This window comes from Crassostrea angulata, chromosome 3 (assembly GCF_025612915.1).
Source record: "Crassostrea angulata isolate pt1a10 chromosome 3, ASM2561291v2, whole genome shotgun sequence".
In the NCBI taxonomy this organism is placed as follows: Eukaryota; Metazoa; Mollusca; class Bivalvia; order Ostreida; family Ostreidae; genus Magallana; species Magallana angulata.
The window spans coordinates 12,274,188-12,296,580 of NC_069113.1; the positions used below are offsets into that span (position 1 = coordinate 12,274,188).

Consider the following 22,393-nt stretch of genomic DNA (forward strand, 5'->3'; position numbering starts at 1 on the left):
GGTGACCCTTCTTGTTTTTCTGAAACATACGGAAATTTCATAATGTATCCAACATCTGGCGAGGGTACAAAACCAAATGAAAACAAATTTTCCCCTTGCAGTATAAACATGATTTATCCAGTCATTGTGAACAAAGGTTGGTGTCTCGCTGATAGAAGTACCCCGTCTTGTGGAAATAGCATCGTAGAGCCAGGCGAAGAATGTGATTGTGGTACCTCGTTTACCTGTGTATACACTGACAACTGCTGTACTCCCTCGGACGTGACGAACTCTCCCGACGCGCCGTGTACATTTAGAAGATCGGAAGGCAAAGTGTGCTCACCAAGAACAGGGCTCTGTTGTGAACAGAGCTGTACATTTACGCCAGCCAGTGTACAGAAAGTGTGCGGGATCTCCTCAGAATGCCAGGAGACTGTCGTCTGCGATGGAAACAATTCGGTATGTCCCGACGCAACCCTTAAGCCAGACAACACTTCATGTGACTCTGATAGAAAATTGTGTGACAATGGAACATGCTCAAAGAGTTCCTGTGAAAGGAACAATCTTGTTGAATGCCAGTGCACGACTGTGTCTCATGATATGTGTAAACTCTGTTGCAAAGCGCCGAATACTGGTGACTGTAAACCAGCCAACGAGTTTAGTATCCTCTCCACCACAAGTGACGTCATTATGTTAGCATCCGGGTCATCATGCAATGAATTTACTGGATTTTGTGACTCACGACACACTTGTATCTCTGAAGATCCTAATGATGTAATAGACAGACTGAAAGACGCCTTTAGCTCTCAAGTCAGACAAGACATTGGGTTATGGATGAAGAACAATTGGTATTACGTGTTCTTTGGATTGTTGAGTTTGTTCATGCTCATTATCCTGTTCATTGGTTGTAGAAGAAAAAACGAAAACGTGCAAGGTCGGGCATACCGGCAGGGAAGATTCGAACAGGTAATGGCACAAGCAAGGATAGAAAGAGAAAAGCAAGAAAGGAAGATGAATGTCTTAGCGGCCATGTTTGACAAGAGAATTCGAAAAGTACAACACGGCCACGAGAGTTTGGAATACACGTACGCCGTTGTCCGACTCTCAGTCTTCTTTCCAACAGCAACCAAGGAGGTGATCCGACAGGCGCTGGCCAAGTGTACTTCAGAGGACGTGGCAGTCCGACATTTACTGGTCAGTGGCTTCCCGATGAGAAAGATGGTCTGTGCGAAAGACTTTATGGTCAGCTAAAATAGTAATGTTTTCACTTATACATGATCGACTATTTTCTTTCACGCATTTTTTCTGGTTATATTCTCGATTGTCCGTTATTCATGAAAGTTTTATCTTTTGTACGTTGTTCATTAAATTTTGTTACATATTATTCTCAATAATAATAATAAAACTTAATAATATATTATTCTCAATAATAATGTTTATTTTCATTAAGAAGTTAAATATAAAAATTTATTTTCAATCTAATAGTTAGTACTCCCTTAAAAGCTAAAAGTACGCTGAAGGAAATTGCATGGGCTACATTCGTCTAAACATCATTTGTCTAGCTTATCCGGAGTATAGAAAAAAAAATTTAGATTTAAATTTGAAATATTTCTCTATATTTTTATTTCAATACAGAATACTTTTCTTTAGCAATGGGATAAGATTGGCTCGAAAATGGCCCTGTCTTTTCAAAATGTAGTTGCACGTACCTGTATTAAATTAGATTTACATTTCCTTATTTGAGTTGGATACATTTGTGTTGCTTTATTGTTTGAAATTGTACAACAGTATGGCAAATAATATGTGCAGTAAAATTCAAAATGAATGTTTATGTCTCCGTTTGAAAGAACCTGCAATAATGGTCGTCGTAATTTCTTATGAAACTTGGTTCGTGTGTAACTAGTATGTAACTAAAGTATTGTAACTGCATCGCATTGAATTCTTGAATAACAAATGTGAAACTGTTTCTGCTGCAAGTGTATTTAAAACATACCTTAAAATTTATCCGAACATCTTTAAAATACGTTATTTATGTGTATATTTGATGCACAAACTGAATAACCGGTACTGTAAATTGTGAATAAATTAAACTTCCAATTTGGAATAATAAACGTCACTTGTGGTTCTAGTAATCGTAAGGGTAAGCATTAAAGTTCTATAGTTCAAGTTACCATCCTTTGTCTCATGACAACATTACCAATGTCAACTTATAGGCATCACTCTGATCCAACAGCAGCAATTTTTCATAACAGAGATGTAAATACCCTTGTTTGATAGGAAGTAGATGCATGATATAAATGAGAATTTCAAAGAAATTGATCTATCAGTTCAAAAACCAAAACCAAAGGACTTCTTTGGTTTTAAACTTCCAACAAACTGATGACATACTGAAGAGAAACATGAAACGGAGAACCATAAATCTGTGTTTATTATGACAGGCAAACCACTTCCTAAACAAACAATATTATTTTGTCAAAGTGTGCGTCCACATTCATTAAGTTGTTTTAATATTGACAGTCGTTCCGAAGACAAATATTGATCTTAGATCGGCTTGTGGTCCTGTGTGGTTCGCGTCGACGTCTTTTGCAGAAAGTAAAACCTGGGGTTTGTTTTACTCCTCTTCGTCATGAATTTCTTCGACTGGAGAAAAGGAAGTTGAAATGCAGGGTATTTTCTTGTTTCTGATTTCTTTGTATCTGTTGACTGCCTGTATTCATGGTACATGTGTCGACATTTTATCGGGGTGTAAGAAGGCCTGCTCTACAAATGGGGATTGTGATGTATCTACAGGGTATTACTGCCAGAAACAGCTCTGCCAAGGTTTGATTCTTTTTTCTTCCATGCAACTCTCTCAGATCTACCACTTACTTGAATTCTGTCACTTTTATTTAAATTTTATAATTGGTTAGTTTATTTTCCAATATCTACGTAGGTAATATAATGTAAGCACATGAATATTTATCAATGTAATGAATAATAAACATTATATTTGTGCAACTATATATGCACCGTCATACATTTTAACATATATTTTAAGACAAATGTAACTTTCATTTGACAGTTTTGTAATTGCATTTTATGACTGATTCACTTATTCGGAGGGGGTGGGGTGGTTCGGTTTATGTTTGGGGTTAAATCTCTTATTAAAGCAACTTTGTCCTTGGTGGCATTCTTTATACCAATATACAGCATGATGTGACATGCTACAGATGGTCAGGTTTCTCTTTTGCCTAGCTCTGCTTTCTTTCTGTATAGGGAAGTATCAGCTAAAAGCTGAACTGCACGGAAGGAACGTATCCTTGACGTGGAGGGACTTTAAGCCGCCCGATTACCAGTTCGAATACAGTGTAGCCATCTCTACATCGTTAACAACTACCACATGGAAGAAAGTTGAAGTACGATTATTTAAAAAAAAGAAAGAATGATATAACGTGTTGTATTCTGTAGATGTTATTTATATCATTTATTATACAGTGTGTTTACTAGATATGTATACACAATATTTGCGAGCAAAGATTATGGTCCGATCCACCTCTTTAAAAATTAGAGCGGATCAGAAATAGCAAATATTGTGTGTGTGTCTAGTGAACACACCAAAGAATAAGGAGTTTTAAATACTAGTCGCTTTAATTAAAATATATAGAGAATAATACATACCCTTTTCCATATCACAGCTTGTATCAGCCCGAGACTCCAATATCAGCCCGAGGGCCGAAGGCCTGAGGGATGATATTGGTCGAGGGCTGATACAAGCTGTGATATGGAAAAGGGTATCTATTATTATATTTATTACATACTTAGTAATAAATTAAAAAAAAAAAAACATCAACTTGAACAAATTGATTATTCATATTATTTGAAAAAAGTCTGCACATGTACATGTACATGTATTTAATAAAAATATGAGTTCTTCTTGTTTTAACAAACATGAAGCTACAGAACGGAATTTCATCATGTTTTAAAAGTTGACTGCTTTAAAACATTTGCTAGCATTTGAAGTTTTCAACTGCACTTAAAAATGTCGACTGTAACTGAAAATAATTTATTTTTCGTTTGTAAACATGCAAAAATGCCGAAGCGAAAAAAGGCAGAGGAGTTCCGAAAGGGGTGTGATACGGATCCGTATCAGCCCTGGAGGTCTGATAACCTGTATCAGCCCCGGAGGCCGATACTGATTTTGTGATGTCATCTGTATCACATATGCCAAAAACCTGTATTTATTACTAAGTATGTAATAAATGTTGATAAATATGACATTGTACTCCTTTTCTATATTCAGTATTCAGCATGAGATTTTAAATAACTTAATATATGCTGCATTTCACCAAAATTACTTTTTTTTAAATTCCAATACCAGTACTTAGATCAATTAGACTTATTAAATGTCTACCACTACAAATAACACCACTTTTGACCTTGTTAAATTTTAAATATTTAGAAAAAAACTATACAATGAAAACAACTGAGAGTTTATTCATGCAGAAGATAAACTTAATTTTAATTTATTTTATGTTAATGTTTAATCCCAAAATCGGGGCAGAGTTCAAAATACATTATACTCAACTATGCCTATTTTATCTTGTGTTTTCCAGCAGGATTATGTTTCTTTAATTTATTGTTGTGAATGAATGTATTCATTGAAGGTACAAAATTCTGTCTTTGGTGGTTCATGCCAATATGAAGGTAGTTAGCACTACAGAAAATATATAGCGCAAACACCTCAAAATAAAAAATAAATAATTTTATTGTTCATAATTACATTTCTCTCTCTCTTTCTCTCTCTCTCTTTCTCTCTCTCTCTCTCTCTCTCTCTCTCTCTCTCTGAATTTCATTTATTTTGCAGATGAAATGAGTTAAAGTAGGAATATTATCTCTATTTTCGATCAGTACGTTGTATAGAAGGAACAGACAGTTCATACATATATAGGTTATATGCTGCAAAAATTTGGAATTCAAGAATTCCCATACTTTTCATTTGTAGTAATACGAACTCATGATGTTCTGGAAATTCTTACTTCATATATTCATTTTCATGCATGTAATATTTATTAGTTAACATTAATTATACATGTAGTATACTTATTTCAACCAACATTGTCATTCACTGCTAAATAATGCATTTGAAGTCAGTTTTAATTAGTTCAAGGAATTTGTATATATCCACACACGGACAAAATTATTAGAAACTGGTTGTGACGTGATTCTATTTTGTCAGTAGCTACTTGAGCACCATCTTCCCAAGTCAAGGGTTTCTGGTCCGCTCTGCTCTACATCAGTAACCCTTGACTTTGGAAGATGCTTGAGCACTCTCGGGAGAGATACTACGTTACGTTCATCACTTTTGTAGGTAGGGTCAGCTCCAGAATGTATCTTGTACGACCTTCACCCTGGGACTATATACTACACAACAGTTGGGATATGGAAAGATATGCACTTTGCGGAATATCAAGAAACAAGCGAAATAATTTCGTTTAAAACATCAGGTAATTGACCAAGAAATAATGAAGATCTTATAACATAAAAGGAACACAGACATTTTATAGATATCTATCAGTAAATATTCTGTATCCCCTCCTTTATTGTAAGCAAAAAACAAATATTAAATAAGGTCATTTAATGATTTTCGGCATTGAGATTCTTTGAATCTTAAAAAAAAATCTATACAATTCTTAATAAACTATGTTCACGCGTGAATTACTTATTTATGTACAGGTACACTACAACACAACAAATTAGTATTTTTAAAAGTATTAAATGTATTATACAGTTGAATTTTTATAAACACATTGCAGCACCAAATAAACAGTACTATTGTCATTCTTATATATGTCTAAATTTCTCCCACTTCTTTCGGGCTTCAAAAGCCATGCACATACTATAGTATATGATTCTATATGTAGACAATTCGGCAAACAAAATGGAGTTAATTTATTTGGATTATTTGTAAAACTAAACATAATGAAACCCCTGTTGTGTCTGTTGTGCAATATCTTAATTTCCTTAGTACTATGTATTTTGGAATTTCCCTTTTCGCAGCTGCATACCGACATTCGCGTGGACTGTACTTTACCCCGTATATTTAAGTATAAAAAAAAAACCCCGGTTTGTTTCAAAGTGAGAAGATAATTAATTATAAGGAAATGGAATTACATATATGTTGTTATATGTGTACGTGCATATATTCGTTCGTTCGCAAACCCATGCTATGATATAAATCTCACTTAAGTTGGAGTGGTATGGAAATAGTCAAATGAATCAATTTAAATACGGGAGGGAAATAGTACCAAAGACATGCAGATATTATTTCTAAGAAAAAAAAAATCATGTTTTCTCATATTAATCAATAATGTAAAACGATTTAGTACATGATTATTGATATTTTGTAATTGCAAGAAAATATCTCATTTTTTCGACATTACTATCTCGTTCTTCGAGAAAATTGTTGTTATTACCTCATACATGTAACTTTTTCGTTTTGAGGAAAATCCGTGACTATGCGTGGTCACCGAATTCTGATTCTTACATAGAATTGATCTTAAGAGAAATATGGAAGGGAATTACCGCCAAAATTCTATGTATCTTGCTTTTATTCTTATTATGCTTACTTCTTTATTCTTCATTACATTTACACTTGCATGTCACTTTATTGTTTTCATATTCATGCTTATCCAATTTCACTTTGATTCTCTTTGATCCTTTATTGTTAGCTTAATTCTATATTGCAACATTCTCTTCTTATTCTTGTTAATTCTTTCTTCTATCTCTGTTAAAAACGTGAATTCAAAAATTTACGCAAACCATAAAACACTTTCAATAAAGACGAATACAAGTTGCATGAATTTAATGCTGCATTATGACGCCAGGCGGCAGTGTGTGCGCTACAATTGCTGCTCCCGAAGATTTATTAAAACGAAACTAACAAATGGCATAAATTTAACAAATTCGTGAAAACATCTCAAATTAAGTGCTTAGTATAGGAATATGAAATACATGTTACCGGGTAATATAATTAACTTATAACAAGCCACGATATACGCAGACTTAAAAAGATACGGATTTTTTTTTGTGTACATGTAAAATGCCTCCGCGCGGTTCTAAAAAAATCAGAGGGGGGGGGGGGGGGGGGTCTGAGAGATAATTTTGTTTTAATTTTTTATTGGTTGATTAAATAAGTGTGAATTTTCCATTGGGGTGGATCTGATCTCATTCTAGATCCGCAATACAATGATGTACCGTATAAATATGCAGTAACAAATTATTTGCAAATTATTTGCAGGAACGCTTCGCGTCGGTTGACAATGGTTTTCTTTGGGTGTCAATTTCAACTGTTATCCTCCCAAACAGGCACTATTTATTTTGTTATACTGAATGTCTTAATTTCTAAGAAAATTTTACTGCTTTTATATACGAATAACGTGAATTCTACAGCGAACCGTACGCGCATAATTTTCGCGCATGTAACATTTTTTAATGTCACCTGTTGCTAAGTGCGTTGCTAACGCAGAGGGTAATAGAAAGGATTATGAACTGCGTCTTAACCAATCAGATTTCAGTATTTAACATGAAAGTATAACAAAAGTACGTAACTTGTCGACATGCAGGACTTTATTTTCATTTGAGGTGAAAAGAGGTGGGGTGATGCACGGTTTTGTCTACAGGTACCCGTGAAACATGTAGATGAAATAGAAATAAATTTAAACCAAATTTAAAGATGTTTTTGAAAAACAATAAAAGGAAATACGAAAGTACGAAATACTTAGAAGTAGATTTTCTTGTACTCTAGTACGAGTGAAAATTATCACTTGCATGAATCACTATGTACCTCTCGTTAGGCTACAGTACTGTGTATCCCTGATTAAATGCGTGGATTAATATCCGCGTGAAATTCCGGGTTAAAAAACTTAAAACTGTAGGTTTTAAAATCTCACTTATATTTCTAAAAGTTTTGAACTTGTGATATGAAAACTACGTTTGGTGCACGCGATTTTATATTCTTGCGATTCGGCACAGAACGGTGGAGTCGCAGAAGTAAACGCGGTAAAATTAACGAATCTAAATTATCAGTGAATTAATTACACAATGGGTAAACGAAAACAAACCAGGCAAAGAGATTAAAATACGGTATGTGATATCGATATGACTGTTTATACGTTTTGGTTTAAAATCTAAATCAAATCTTAATAAAAGTTCTTATATAAAGTTCTAAATAAAATATTTTTTTCTTCCAAAATACAATACATTTATAATGTATGCTTCTTATTTACAAAGATTTTTGAAGTGATAAAAATGTGTATGTATCACTCACAGCCATGCTTATTGCATGTAGGTTTCTTTATTTTAATATAAATCATGTACATGTAACAGAATGTCCATGTTTAGATTTGAAGGTGTTTAAGCTATGATACATGTAACTTAGAGACATGAACCTCATACATGTCGTCTTGATTAAATGAATATTTGAATTGACCGACTTCCATATCAAGCTTGCGATGATGATAATTATGATACGGGTGCTAATTATGAGAACTGTAAGATTATATCGTCTCATATAAATAACTGATGCGCAGACTTAGAATTTTATTTTATTTTAGGAGGGGGGTCCAGTCACCCCACCACTCTTGAAAATTCAAACTTTTTTAAATTTACATAGTAAACCTACTGAAAATAGAACTCGACCTACCCCACCCCACCCCCTCCCCGGCAAACAAAATTATAAATTATCCCTTAGTACATTAACCTCCCCTCCATTTCTTGATCTGAACATATAAACATTGGAGCGAAATGTCATGGTGCGAAACATCCCACATTTAGATAGCTACTTTGGTTTTTTTTCGGGGAGCAGCAATTGTAGCGCGCACACTGCCGCCTGGCGTCACAATGCAGCATTAAATTCATGCAACTTGTATTCGTGTTTATTGAAAGTGCTTTATGGTTTGCGTTTTTGAATTCACGTTTGTAACAGAGATAGAAGAAAGAATTAACACGAATAAGAAGAGAATGTTGCAACATAGAATTAAGCAAACAAGGAAGGATCAAAGAGAATCAAAGTGAAATTGGATAAGCATGAATATGAAAACAACAAAGTGACATGCAAGTGTAAATGCATGTAATGAAGAATAAAGAAGTAAGCATAATAAGAATAAAAGCAAGATACATAGAATTTTGGCGGTAATTCCCTTCCATAGAGAAAGGATCTCATAGTTGAGAAATAAATATTTCATGATTAGGAAAAAAGACATCTCCAGCTATATAACTAAATACGCAATACAAGCTGAAGCACTTCGAAAATAACATTTAAGACACAAAACATTAACTGTTTGTTTTCTCAAACTAATCCTACAGTGGCTTCGCACGCACGCACGCACGCACGCACGCACGCACGCACGCACGCACACACACACACACACACACATATATATAGGTACGATGATTATCAATTACGCTCACCAAAAAATGTAAATTTCTTCTGCGTTGTACTGGTATATGTATATGCACTTGTACAAATATTATATTATTAGAAATTCAGCTAGGGTTTACTGATTTAAGAAAAAAAAATTATCAAACGTGATGGGTATAAGATTTATGTACTGTATAGATTACTCTTAGTTATAGATAGATATATGGATATTTATATAATTATACACTTATAAATTTGTATGACTTTGAAGTACATGTGCAGTGTATATATTAAATTCTTCACGCAGATATTTATGAGTGCATATTTATACATTTATTACTTTTCTCACAACATCGATACTTTTTCTCATGAGAATTATAATTGCGCGTCCTTAATAAATTAATCAATGTAAAGAGAATCCAACATATTACACGTATCGTTTAGTCAATGCTAGATGATGTATATTAATATACATGAAATATGTCTAGTTATATAAAAAGGATCAAAATATACTTTTTAGAGGAACATAATTTCACATGTTATAATAGTGTTTCGATATGTTACTCTGACAAATAAATATCAAAATGCTCTTTCTTTTTTCGCATTAGTTCCAATTCCTTTAACATTGCAATAACCTGTTTCATATTTATATTATGAAATCATTATTATATCATGTACTATTATACTTGTATAACTTTTAATTAGTCATATAAAAATAATAAGTCCATTATATAATAAAAATATAATTGAATATCAGTTGTTACCTTTACATAAAAGTATTGGACATCTATCCATTTGCGACATAAAATATTTGCTAAAGCAGAGACTTATATAACATTTTATTCATGTCTCTGGTTAATTCTGTTAAATCAAAATGCCAAAAGATGTATTTAAAGAACTTTGCTTGTGCATCAAAGCAGTATTAAATCAAACACAATAATTATGAAATAAGATATTTCATTTAACAAGCGGCCAATTGGCCTTAACGGTCACCTGTGTAACATATAACCCATACACAAACTTGTCGAGGAGTCTCATATATGTATTTAATTAATTAAGTTTCATTCTGGAGTAGAAAAATTATAAATTTGTAATGACGACCACCTCCCTGCCTGAAATCTTTCAAAAAGAACTGTGAAACCTATAATTTTGGCGAAAAACTTAAAGATCTGGTCTACAAAATCATGAATTCAGGTGTGTGGGAGTAAAGAAGATAATTTGTAACATTATATGCCTTATCACTTATACATCCATTTTGGCCCTGCCCTAGAGTCAAAACCCATACTCCAGGGCACATGAAAATTAAAATTTCAGTAGAGGACTTCCTGGTAAACATAATTATAAGTAAGTTTTTTATACAGATGTGTGAGAATATAGAAGAAATTTTTTAAACATTATATGCATTAACACTATATTGCCCCCCCCCCCCCATGTCCTGAATCCCTGACCCAGGGGCGATGAATTTCACAATTTAGGTAGAGGAGTTAGTGGACATCATAACCATGTATTCAGTTTTTTGCCCACATGTGTGGGAGTAGAGAAGAAGATTTTTTAAGATTTAAAACATTTTTACTATATGGCCATATTGGTCCCACCCTAGAGCCCGAACCACTAACAAAGGGGTCATGAATTTCACAATTTTGGTATAGGGCTTCATGGACATTATAACCAGGCATTTAGTTTTTAACAAATATATATGGTAGTAGAGGAGAAGATTTTCCAAGATTTAATTCATTTTTACTATATGGCCATAATGGCCCCAGCCTAGAGCCTGAACCCCTGACCCAGGGGTCATGAATTTCACAATTTTAGTAGAGGGCCTCATGGACATCATAATCGTGCTTTTAGTTTTTAACAAATATATATGGGAGTAGAGGAGAAGATTTTCTAAGATTTAATACATTTTAACTATATGGCCATATTGGCCCCACCCTAGAGCCTGAACCCCTGACCCAGGGGTCATGAATTTCACAATTTTTGTAGAGGGCTTCATGGACATCATAACTATGCAACCAGTTTTTTCCTCACATGTGTGGGAGTAGAGGAGAAGATTTTTGAAAATTTGGCTTTTTTTTGCGTATTTGGCCCCACATGTGACGCCCCAGAGGTTGTAGAGCTATGAATTTTACAATTTAGATTCCTCTCACCATAGAGATGCCTCACACCAAAAATGGTAACAACCAGCCTTGTAGTTTTTAAGAAGAAGTTAAAAATGCACGATGACGGACGAAAACGGATAGCAATAGGTCGCCTGAGTGAGTAAACTCAAAAAATTTAATTGAGTACTTTGATATCTGAATTAAACAATCGAATATGCCACAATTTTTAACTGATCTTTTTTTACGTGCAGCTGTTGTTGCAGCAACGATATAAATCTTGTACCAAGGAGATCTAATGTTGAAACAACGAGATCTCATTATTACGAGGGTTTTTTCTCTCCATTTTTTAGATAATTAAAAAGACAAGTGACATGACCAATCTGATAAAAAGTAGTAACAAGGTGGTATATTGTATATTAATCAAAGTACTAAGAGTACTTGGACTATATTTTAACAAAAATTTGAATAAAAAAAATAATAATCAATTAATTTATTACTTACTTCACTTGCACGGTAAAATATAAATCGCATTCGAAATCAATTATACTCGTTAGTTAGGTAGTTTATGTTTTTACTTTTGTAAGGAGACTTAGGGTATCCCTTGTCTTATTTGAGAAGGGGTCTTCGTGGCTTGCGGGGGTCATTGCTTTGTCATTTTTCTCTTTTTGCATGATTCACCCTCCCCGGCTCAAACTATATATCAAGTCCTTCAGGCTGTTGACTGTTTGTTCGAAGAACAAGATACATTTAATTAGAATGGTGGTTTTTATAGAGCCTTTCTAAATACTAGTAAAATAAAGGCCCTTGAGCTGATATTAAATATCGAGCATTTTACAGATGCTGAATTTTGCAAACTGGGGACAAGGAGATTACAAGTAGGCAATATTGTGACCAACGACTGCGAGGACAGGTGTGAATGTCTGAGTACAGGTGAACTAAGATGTGAACCCATTTGTAAGCAATATCAAAAGGAGCTACAAGAGGGTGCTGGTGTCAAATGTCACAACGAGACAAGTCCGAATGGCTGTTGTACCTACATCAAGTGCTCCCAAGCACCTCTCCTAATGGGTATGCCCTCCTCCTAAATTTCTTTTCTTTTTGCTAATGTAAAACACCCCATAGGTAATATATATGCCAATTACTTGAATAATTGAATTTATTTCCAGTAAAAATCACCACAACTAAACCTATTCTAGAAAACCCTGGAGATTATGCAAGCATGAAAATTCTACGAAAGTCCAGCAACTGGGTTAAACTCAATGTCACTTCCACACCCCACAACAGCATCAGTTTGGTCCAGTTGTGTATCAAGCAGGCCAACAAAGAAAACAGCACCCTGGAGACTGATGTGGATGGGTGGGGTCAGAGCCTGTACCTGATAGACAGGCTCCACCCAGGCCAGGAATACGAGGTCTGGTTACAGGTCGTCTTAAACAACAACCATTCTGTGTCAACATCAGAGATCTACTTTAACACATCATCAGACAATGCATCTCTTTGTGTCAACAACACAGAACACAGCAAAATGGAGATAACGGGTAAATTCTCAAGAAAATGTTCCAAGATTTGAAACTCCCTCATAACTAGGAGCAGAGCTACAGTAAAACTCTTTTAGTACAAACACGGATATAGCGAATTCTCAGAAATAGCGAAGTGTTTTTGAGTCCCCGGTAATAATCTTGACAAATCTTTGGAAAAATTTACGGTTATACAAAATTCAGATACAAATTTACGTATATAGCGAACTGATTTTGAGTCCCATAGAGGTGAATAAGAACGAAAATTAACACCTTTATAACATATTTCTTTACAGTTAAAAAAGTTCGCACTATCCGATTTTTAAGGTATCAAAGTAATGAAATTTGATTATAAGCATTAATTAGCAAAAATTATAGTTTGATGAACGAAAACATGTATATAGTGAATTCGCTAAAGATATTATTACGAATTCGTTATACAGATATAACAAAGTAATTCCATTGGTCCATAGGACTTTGCTATAGCCGAGTTTTACTGTATATGTTAATGTGCATAAAAGTTGTTCTGTCTATAATCAATTTAAAGGGATAAACAGAAAAGCTACATATAAAATGTAAAACATAGCCAACAATTGGTCAGATAGTCATATTTAAAATTATATTTAAAACTTGTTTAAATTGAAACTTAAGAGTATTTGTTTTTTCAGTGACAGCTTCAGCAAACTCCGAGTCACACCTATACGTTGGTCTGATTGTTGGCATTCTATCAATTATTGCCGTCATCTTTTCTGTACAAATCTGCCTTATACTGAAGAAGAAGCAAACTTGTTCTAAAAGGGAGACATTGTTCTTTGTGAATGCCACTTTTGGGGTATGAGTTAAACTCTCTTTCTATAAAATTCTAATCACACAATACCGGTACTATGAAATAAACTGTTTGTTAAACCTGGTGCATTGTTTCAGGCTGACAGGCTACTCAAAGATGGAGAGCTGCACATGTAACTCAAACCTGAGCTTTCTGAGAACCATTGATACTCAATTATTTTGATTTGTTCCAATACTCGAGCACCCAAGACAATCAATGCAATGAAATTTTGAGGCGATTCACAAGGAAACGGTCTATGAAGATGTACCGTTTTAATATCTAGGACAAAATGGACATCATTTCCAGTTATATCATATATGTAACACACAAGTCCTGGTGGTTTTCAAGTCAGGAAACTGTATGCTGTACAGACACCATTTTGTTCGTTCAATTAAAAAAAATACCATATTTCAAGACAATATTTATTTCAAATTTTTGATTCAGGATGGATTTTAATAAATGACAATCAAACTTTGGCACCAGTAAAAAAACCCACTTAATACCCCTAGCACTAATTATATTGATGATTTTGTTGATGACATCTCTGGAATGTTCAATATCTATGAAATAATTATCTCAATACATGCACTTCAGTTCACGCAGTTGAGACCAATTTTGATGATGACTGTGTACTAGTTATGAGGTTTATACGGTTTCATTAGGTACAAATCATATAGTCAACGAGCATTACAGATAAATCACCATGATCATTGAAAACATTCACTTGTCATGTATTTCATCTCAGCCAAGCAATAGCACCACTGAGCTGTTTCTGACTCCATTATGAAAGGCCGACAATCTCCTCTGTTTCGGGATCAATGTCGATGTCGTAGAAGCAAGGACGTGTAGGCAAACCAGGCATGGTCGTCATCTGTAAAATAAATGCATGCAATAAGCCTGATAACAAATACATGTACAAGAACAAAGAAAAAATCCATGACCCAACTACGAAAAAAAACTTTTTTTTGTATAGTAACCACTTCAAATCAAAGAAGTGTGTATTGTCCAAATTTTCTCTGGAACTGTGTGTAAGCTCATAATACAGTTTGTGGTGTGAAAGAGCTATGATTTGATGACACCACGGCAGCATGCTTTATAAAATAAATGTTCAAGAATGGGTATTTTATTGTTCATATTAAAGATCATTATTACACTGTTATTTCTATCTTCAATGACAGACAGGCACTAACAATGGTATGATTCAATTTGAGGAGAGTAGACAAATGAAATCTTTAACCAAAAAATAAAAGTTTGGAAATAGCAAATATGTACCAGTGCTGGTACACGTCCTACTTTAAATAATTATCGTCCACTTAGTGTTAAGCATTAGATGTCTCAGGAAACCATATACTTGCTCTAGTGCCATAATGGATAATAAGTACTCTTAGATGTACATGTATATACAATAATTTCTATCCTACATGTTTACAAGTATTTTTTGCTGCAAAATCTTTCACTTTTAATTAGATTTATAATCATAAAATCTTGAATGATTATGAAAGAAATGTCAATCAGGATATTATTTTAATTTTCTATGAGTACACTTGTTCATTTGTAAAATACTCAAAATTAGCAATATAGTAAAGTGTACGTTTCCCTTTTTGTATTAACCAGGAAGATGAAATTTTTGGAAACATTTAAATCACACAATCGAAATATTTTCATCATGCAACTAGACATAAAAGGTTCATGATAAGACAGAACAATCATGATAGCAGAGGCTGAGGAACACCAGGGACAAAATATCCAGGAATCTGAGGAAAATGCGAAGGAAGAATTGGACAAATCTATTCAACCGGAACATGTCATGCTAAATGTTTCCAGAGAGGATCTCAGATTGGAGATTCCAATGATACATGTCCGACCAGAGAGCCCTAATAGACCAGACACACCACAGGAGCATGTCCGACCGGAAACTCCCACTAGACCTGCAACACCACAGGTGAATGTCACACCAGCGACGCCCAAAGTTCCGGACTTTTCCAAGTCCATTGCAGCTCAGGATATTTTGAAGTGTGACTTTTGCCAGGAGGATGATGCGGCAGGGGAGATGTACTGCAAGACCTGTGCCTTGCATTTGTGCACTGCTTGTGTCAGCAGGCATATAGAATCCTTGACAAGCACCTGCTTCCATGATATTGCCAGGTACAAATCCAGCAGAGACTTTATAAGACCTGTTTGTGACTTTCATTCTGACCAAAAGTGTGAGATTTTTTGTAAGGAGTGTGATGTTCCTTTCTGTTCCCAGTGTCTGTCTGAGGGATCACACAAGAATCATGACATTACGGGAATATGTGGTACCTATGCAGTCTTAAAAGACAAAATATTAAAAGACACTAATTACTTAAAAGAGAACATGATTCCTGAGTTTGAGAAAAATGTCCATCAAATGAACCAATGGATTGAAGAGACTACAGAGCAATATGATCAAGTAGCAAGAACCATGTCTCAAATTGGAAACATTTGGCGTGAGCAACTAGAAGCTGCAATTGCTCATCATAAAAATAAAATTCAGGCCTCGAGGACGAAAGACGTACAAATTCTGACCAAGTGTGAAGAATCCTTGACAGAGCCTTTGGCAAAAATCAGAGAGATTATTAATAAGAACAAACAAATTGTGAGTTCTCTGGATTTTAAACAGCTTTTTGAATACAGATCATCAGTTGAAAATTTTAGAAGAGTTCCACATATAACTGAAATCAACGCTCCATCATTTGAGCAACATACTTCACTGCTTAATCAAATGGTAGAACTTATTGGAAAATTAGGCCATTCCAAAATAACAAATATTCCAGGGTACGTAATCAGAATCCACATGGAGAATCCTACCCTCCTTACAACTTTCCAAAGCAAATATAAAAAAGGCATTCGGAGATTACGATGTGTAAGTAAGGGCAATGCTTGGATCTGCGGTTTTTACGATCGCTGGCTTAAATCTTTTGACCTCAATGGCACTGCAAGACATAGAATCCTTCTGAAACATGTCCCCATTTGTTTTTCCACAAACAACAGAGGTAATATAATTTTCCTGGATGACCACAGCGCAAATATTGTCCAAGATGGTGAAAATGAGTGTCTCTTTAGAGTAACTGACTGGAAGCTGCGATCGGTGTGCTGCACTGTACACGATGAACTTCTTATTGGTATGACTAATTTCCAGAAAACTGAGGGAAAGGTTGTCCGATATTCTGGATTAAAAATTGTGGGTGAAATTCAGAGAGATTCAGAAGGCAATTTGTTATTCTGCATGCCTTACTTTGTACAGGAGAATAGAAATCTAGATATCTGTGTTACAGAAGTCAAATTACAGAAAATTCTGGTGACAGACAAGATGGGGAGTTTGAGATTCACCTACAGTGGTAACCCAGCTGCCAAGAACACATTCAAACCCTTAGACATTGCAACTGATAGCAAGAGTCAGATTCTTATAGTTGATAAATCAAACAGGTGTGTCCACATCATTGATAAAGATGGACAGTTTATCCGGATTATTGGCGGTTTTGATTTGGAGGAGCCAATCAGTATCAGTGTGTCCCTCGAAGATAATCTATGGGTGGGAGAGAGTAAGTCTGGGATAGTGAAGGTTATCCAGTACATGAAAGAATGACTATCGATCTAAGTACATGTAATTGAAAAATTATATAAAGACTTTTCATTTTATATCATTTAATACTTTTATGTTTTCTTCATTAACATTAACATAATTCTATCAAAGTGAACAATATTGAAACTTCACAGGGTATTGACTGGACAAGCAAAGGTTTATTAAGATATTAAGCAAAATATATCAATACATGTATCGAGAAAAGTTCAACTCTCAATCAAAATTTGATCTTGAAATTAATAGGGGCCATACTCTTTCAAGGGCTCCAGTGTACTTTATCAAGCAAAAGTGGAAAATATTATACATGATACCTCTATCACTTTACGTGAAAGTCTACCGGGTATGTTGAGTCAGCTTTAATATTGATAAATCCTCTCAGGTGTTTTATCAATAAAAACACATTTATAAATCATGAAATTCAAAGATGAAGGAAAATGCTGTAATTTTCTTTTTAATCAATATATGTATATGAAATTAACTGGCAATATTGGTGTGGATATTTAATTAGTAACAGAGCCGTATCAAGGGGTCAAGGACAGTTGTACTGTAGGCCACAATCATTTCTCGAGTTGACATAAATCCTCCCAGTTTCTGTAAATATTTCTAATTATCAATTCCCACAGCAAACATAAGGAAATGAAATAGAAAGTATAATATATATTATGTATAATACATAAGGAAGGAATGATGATATGCATTTCTACCACCAGATTTGATTATTATTAATAACTAATAAACAATTTGATATTAAAAACAGGTGGTTCACAGAACCAGAAGCTATCAAATAGGACTCAAAGTGTAACCCAATAAGCGAATTTTTGTTCCTCTTATAAATTACCAAGTCACTGCTCATGGAAAGCAACAATAAGTTTGAACATGTTAGTGTAACAAATATATGGAACATAAACATGTACACATATGTATATGTATTGCATAATTTACTAATTTTGAAATTGGGAAATATGAGCACATCTTCTATTTAAAGGGTTTTAAACTGTGACTTTGCCATTTTCTATTTTGGCATATATTTTATCTGCATAAACAGCAAACTATCGAGGGCAATATAATTTCCTGATATATGCAGGTACATGCAAAGTGCAAAATGAGGAGGTAGAGATATAACAAAACTACACTATGATGAAATAAGCTATCCCTTGAAACACAAAGTGGTAAAAAGTTCTAACAGTACATTGTTTTGCATTTCCACACCTTCCTGAGTTTCTGTTAACATGTAGGCAATTGAGCCTAATGGCATATTAAAAAATAACGAGATGTTTGTAAAACACTTATGCCCCCTCCCTTGGAAACATCTGCAAAGAAAATGAACGGAAACTACAAATAATTGAAATTTTTCTAAGTCCAAGACACAAAATTCTGTCAAAAAATGCTTGATCGAACCCAAAATTATACCTGTTCTAGATATTATTATGATAAACCTGTATACCAAATTTAATATCAATATGTGCATCGTATGCGAAGAAAATGAACGGAAACTGCAAATAAATGGAATTTTTCTACGTCCAAGGGGCACAACTCTGTCGAAAACAGCTCGATCTTACCCAAAATCAAACTTGACCTAGATATTACATGTATTATGATAAACCTGTATGCTAAATTTCATTTCAATATGTTCAGCCTCTGCGAAGAAAATGTACGGAAACTGCAAATAATTGGAATTTTTCTAAGTCCAAGACGCAAAACTCTGTCAAGAAATGCTTGATCGAACCCAAAATTAAACTTGTTCTAGATATTATTATGATAAACCTGTATACCAAATTTTATTTCAATATGTGCATCGTATGGGGAGAGAAAATGAATGGAAACTGCAAATAAATGGAATTTTTACTACATCCAAGGGGCACAACTCTGTCGAAAATTGCTCGATCTTACCCAAAATCCAACTTGACCTACAATGTACATATCATTATGATAAACCTGTACAGTCTTTGAAATAACCTAGGAGTCCGATGCCCGGGGCCTGGTAAATTTGCAGGCGGGCATGTAAAAATTGCCAAATTACATGCCCAGATTTCAGACAACGTACAATATGTGTACTTGCCATTTCTTCCATCGTACCCAAGTTATTCGCGTAACTTGCTTTGTGCAGTCTACATTCTCCATACGACTTGTCAAATAAGCGTCATTGAAGTGTTTAGTTAAACCTATTGTATATATGTTTGCTAAATTAGGAGACGAACAACGATGATAAAACTGATATAAAACCTTTATTTATTTTGGTTGCACCATACATGTACCGGTAAATATTAGAATTTTGAGTTGGGCATGTAAAAATTTGAATGGGTTGGGTTAAAATGATGGGTCTACATGTCCGAAGGGCATGTGATGAAAAAAATTTGTCGTGAAGACTGCTGTATACTAAATTTTATTTTAATATGTTCAGCCTCTGCAAAGAAAATGAGCGGAAACTGTTGGTGGACCGACTAACCAACAGACCGACCGACAGACAGACAGCAGAAAAGCAATATGCCCTCCCTTCTTTGAAGGGAGCATAATAATTGCACACTTATATGTAATCAAGCAATCATGCATGTGTATTAAATGTACTGTCTACAGGGAAATATTCGCCCCTGTTTTAATTTTGCCCCTTCGCCCTCGTCAGTAGGCAAATTTAAGACTGGGCAAATTCCAATGCCTCATACTATCTCTCTTTAAACAAAACTTTGGGTGAATTCAAGAAGGGGCAAAACTAAAAGTGTAGAAGGGCAAAATTTACATGGGGTGAAAATAACTCTGTATACAGTATTTTAAAACCTAATAATCTGACATTGACATTAAAATAAAATATGACCCAAAAACTTGTTATAGTTGATCTTAATCACAGGAAGGTCATGATGATACATGTCACTGAGAGTGCCCAGTATCAAAAATTGTAAACATGCTGCTGTCAGTGTCAGATAAGTTAATTCACAGTACTTCTGGAGGAAAAGTACAAACATCAGGACATCCCTGACCTATAAATAGAAGCATCACAAACACTGTACTTACCGTTCCAAGCAGTGGGTAGATGAAGCCTGCTCCAATGCTGGCTCGAACCTCGCGAATCGGCACCACAAACCCTTTAGGTTCTCCTTTTTTGGTCGGGTCATGTGATAGGGATAAGTGAGTTTTGGCCATGCATATGGGTAAATCATTGAATCCCTAGAAGTAAAATGAGGAAAAGAAAATTCATCCTTAGTTTTGGTAGATCAAACAGGAGGGAAGTGTATTAATTTTGAATGTTTGTAACAACATCACACAGTTATAACCTGAAACACTTCCTACAAACTTGGTAGTTAATTAATATTGGAAATTTATTTAACAAACCACTGCTAATTAGTTCTCCTGACTACATATACAGAGAAAAATTTAATCCCCCAATATTAAAAAGGAATGTACTTATTGATAAGTTAATCAACGATAGTGAATCTCATTGTGGCCATGATTTTTTATATGACTGCAATAGACATATAACATGCTATGCAGACTGTTGCCAATTCATTAGCTTATCTGCCTTCGAAATGAATCTCTAAGTCTGTAAAGTAAATCTTCAAAGTATTGGTTAAAAATTCAAAATTATTTGAAAGAGCTTCAGTATAATTTTTGTGCAAGACCATAATTTTTTTAACAATGGCCCACTAAAAGTACTTTTCATTATTTACCCACTGCAGTACAAAATGACACCACCAGCTGTTGCAAACTTAGGTTTTGAGGGAAGAATTTTGTTACATAATTTTTAAAGTACATAGACACTAGACAGGTGGATCAAAATGACTATATCCAGTACAATGCTTTTCTGATCACACAGGAAGAAATTTTAGCTTGTTGGTTGACTGAAAAATAGTTCAGAGACCAGTTTATAATATTTTGATTTAATTCTTCACCTGGTTTTTATATCTGTTTATCTGTTCCTGGGCCAGTGGCAGAATTTCAATTCCATCAGCTCCATAAATCTCCTTACAGATTGTCTCTATCTTCTCTTCAATGGAGGACTGCAATAAATACCAGTAAGCCACTGTAGTGGAAATACATGTACATGTAATAAGAAAAGGGAAAAAGAGACACAAATGAATAAAGGTCGAGGATAGCAACAAACATCTGAGCAATTATCAGAACTAAATTACAGATAAAGTAGGTTAATTATAACAAAGTACTTTAATGCTGATTTATATTTATAGAGAAAATCTGATTCTCTAAACATCAAAATCATAGTTAACATCACTGCCAATAAAAACTAGAACTGTCCTAATGGGACTAATACCCCCGCAAGGCTAATTCTAAATGGGACAATAATTGAATTGAATAATAAAGGTTTGGAACACATACAAATAAAAAAAATTCTAGAATTGTAAAAAAAAAAAAGCTAACAAAGAAAAATTTAAAATTAAATAAAAATTTTCACTGTAAATACATGTTTAACAGTAATACATTTACAAATTTATGCATCTGATGATATTTTTTTTATATAATTGTTTTAAATAAAAACAAAAAATATGACAATAACCCCTCCCTTTGCAGTAAATGGAAATACAGTTAGCCAAGCAATGCTCTTCTGTTGATAAAACTTTGAATATCTTTCTAATAAAAGTCTTGACAGATGCAATAAGTTGTTTCAAATTTTCCCCAATTTCTCCTGTGGTACAATGGAACTCCATATCAGAAAATTGATCCCGTAGGACTATAATTTTCTTTGATAAGCTTGTTTAATTTAATAAACCCCCAAAACATTACCATAATTACCAGTTAACTTTTTTATTAATAATGATGTTATTTATTTCCTTATAATGATAGAAACTTTTGGTTTACATGAAACAGTTTTAAAATAGCCCCAAAACCACTGCCCATTTTACAGATTATCAATTTTCCCTAAACACATGCTCCATCTAAACCATGGCTCAGATAATGCCCCCCTTGGGACAAATGAATTCAGCCACACTTGTCTTTGATGTTCTTATTAGCTCCTAAGAATTTATC

General features: G+C 34.3%; 2 protein-coding genes across 2 annotated transcripts in view; one reads left to right on the plus strand and one right to left on the minus strand.

Annotated features, from left to right (window-relative positions):
* On the plus strand, positions 1 to 17,536 carry LOC128175538 (uncharacterized). Its single transcript, XM_052841239.1, has 8 exons — positions 1 to 1,221; positions 2,730 to 2,799; positions 3,235 to 3,374; positions 5,327 to 5,462; positions 12,313 to 12,543; positions 12,642 to 13,013; positions 13,661 to 13,824; positions 15,590 to 17,536. The coding sequence occupies exons 1-8, from the start codon at positions 43 to 45 to the stop codon at positions 17,423 to 17,425; spliced, it is 4,128 nt and encodes a 1,375-aa protein (XP_052697199.1). The 5' UTR covers positions 1 to 42; the 3' UTR covers positions 17,426 to 17,536.
* Positions 14,227 to 22,393, minus strand: part of LOC128175536 (C-1-tetrahydrofolate synthase, cytoplasmic-like) — a 24,004-nt gene continuing 15,837 nt past the window's right edge. Inside the window, exons 22-24 of the mRNA XM_052841236.1 lie at positions 21,304 to 21,411; positions 20,429 to 20,581; positions 14,227 to 14,689 (exon numbers count right to left, since the gene is read on the minus strand). Of these exons, the coding sequence (XP_052697196.1) occupies positions 14,600 to 14,689; positions 20,429 to 20,581; positions 21,304 to 21,411 (351 nt within the window). The 3' untranslated portion in view covers positions 14,227 to 14,599. The remainder of the gene's footprint in view (positions 14,690 to 20,428; positions 20,582 to 21,303; positions 21,412 to 22,393) is intronic.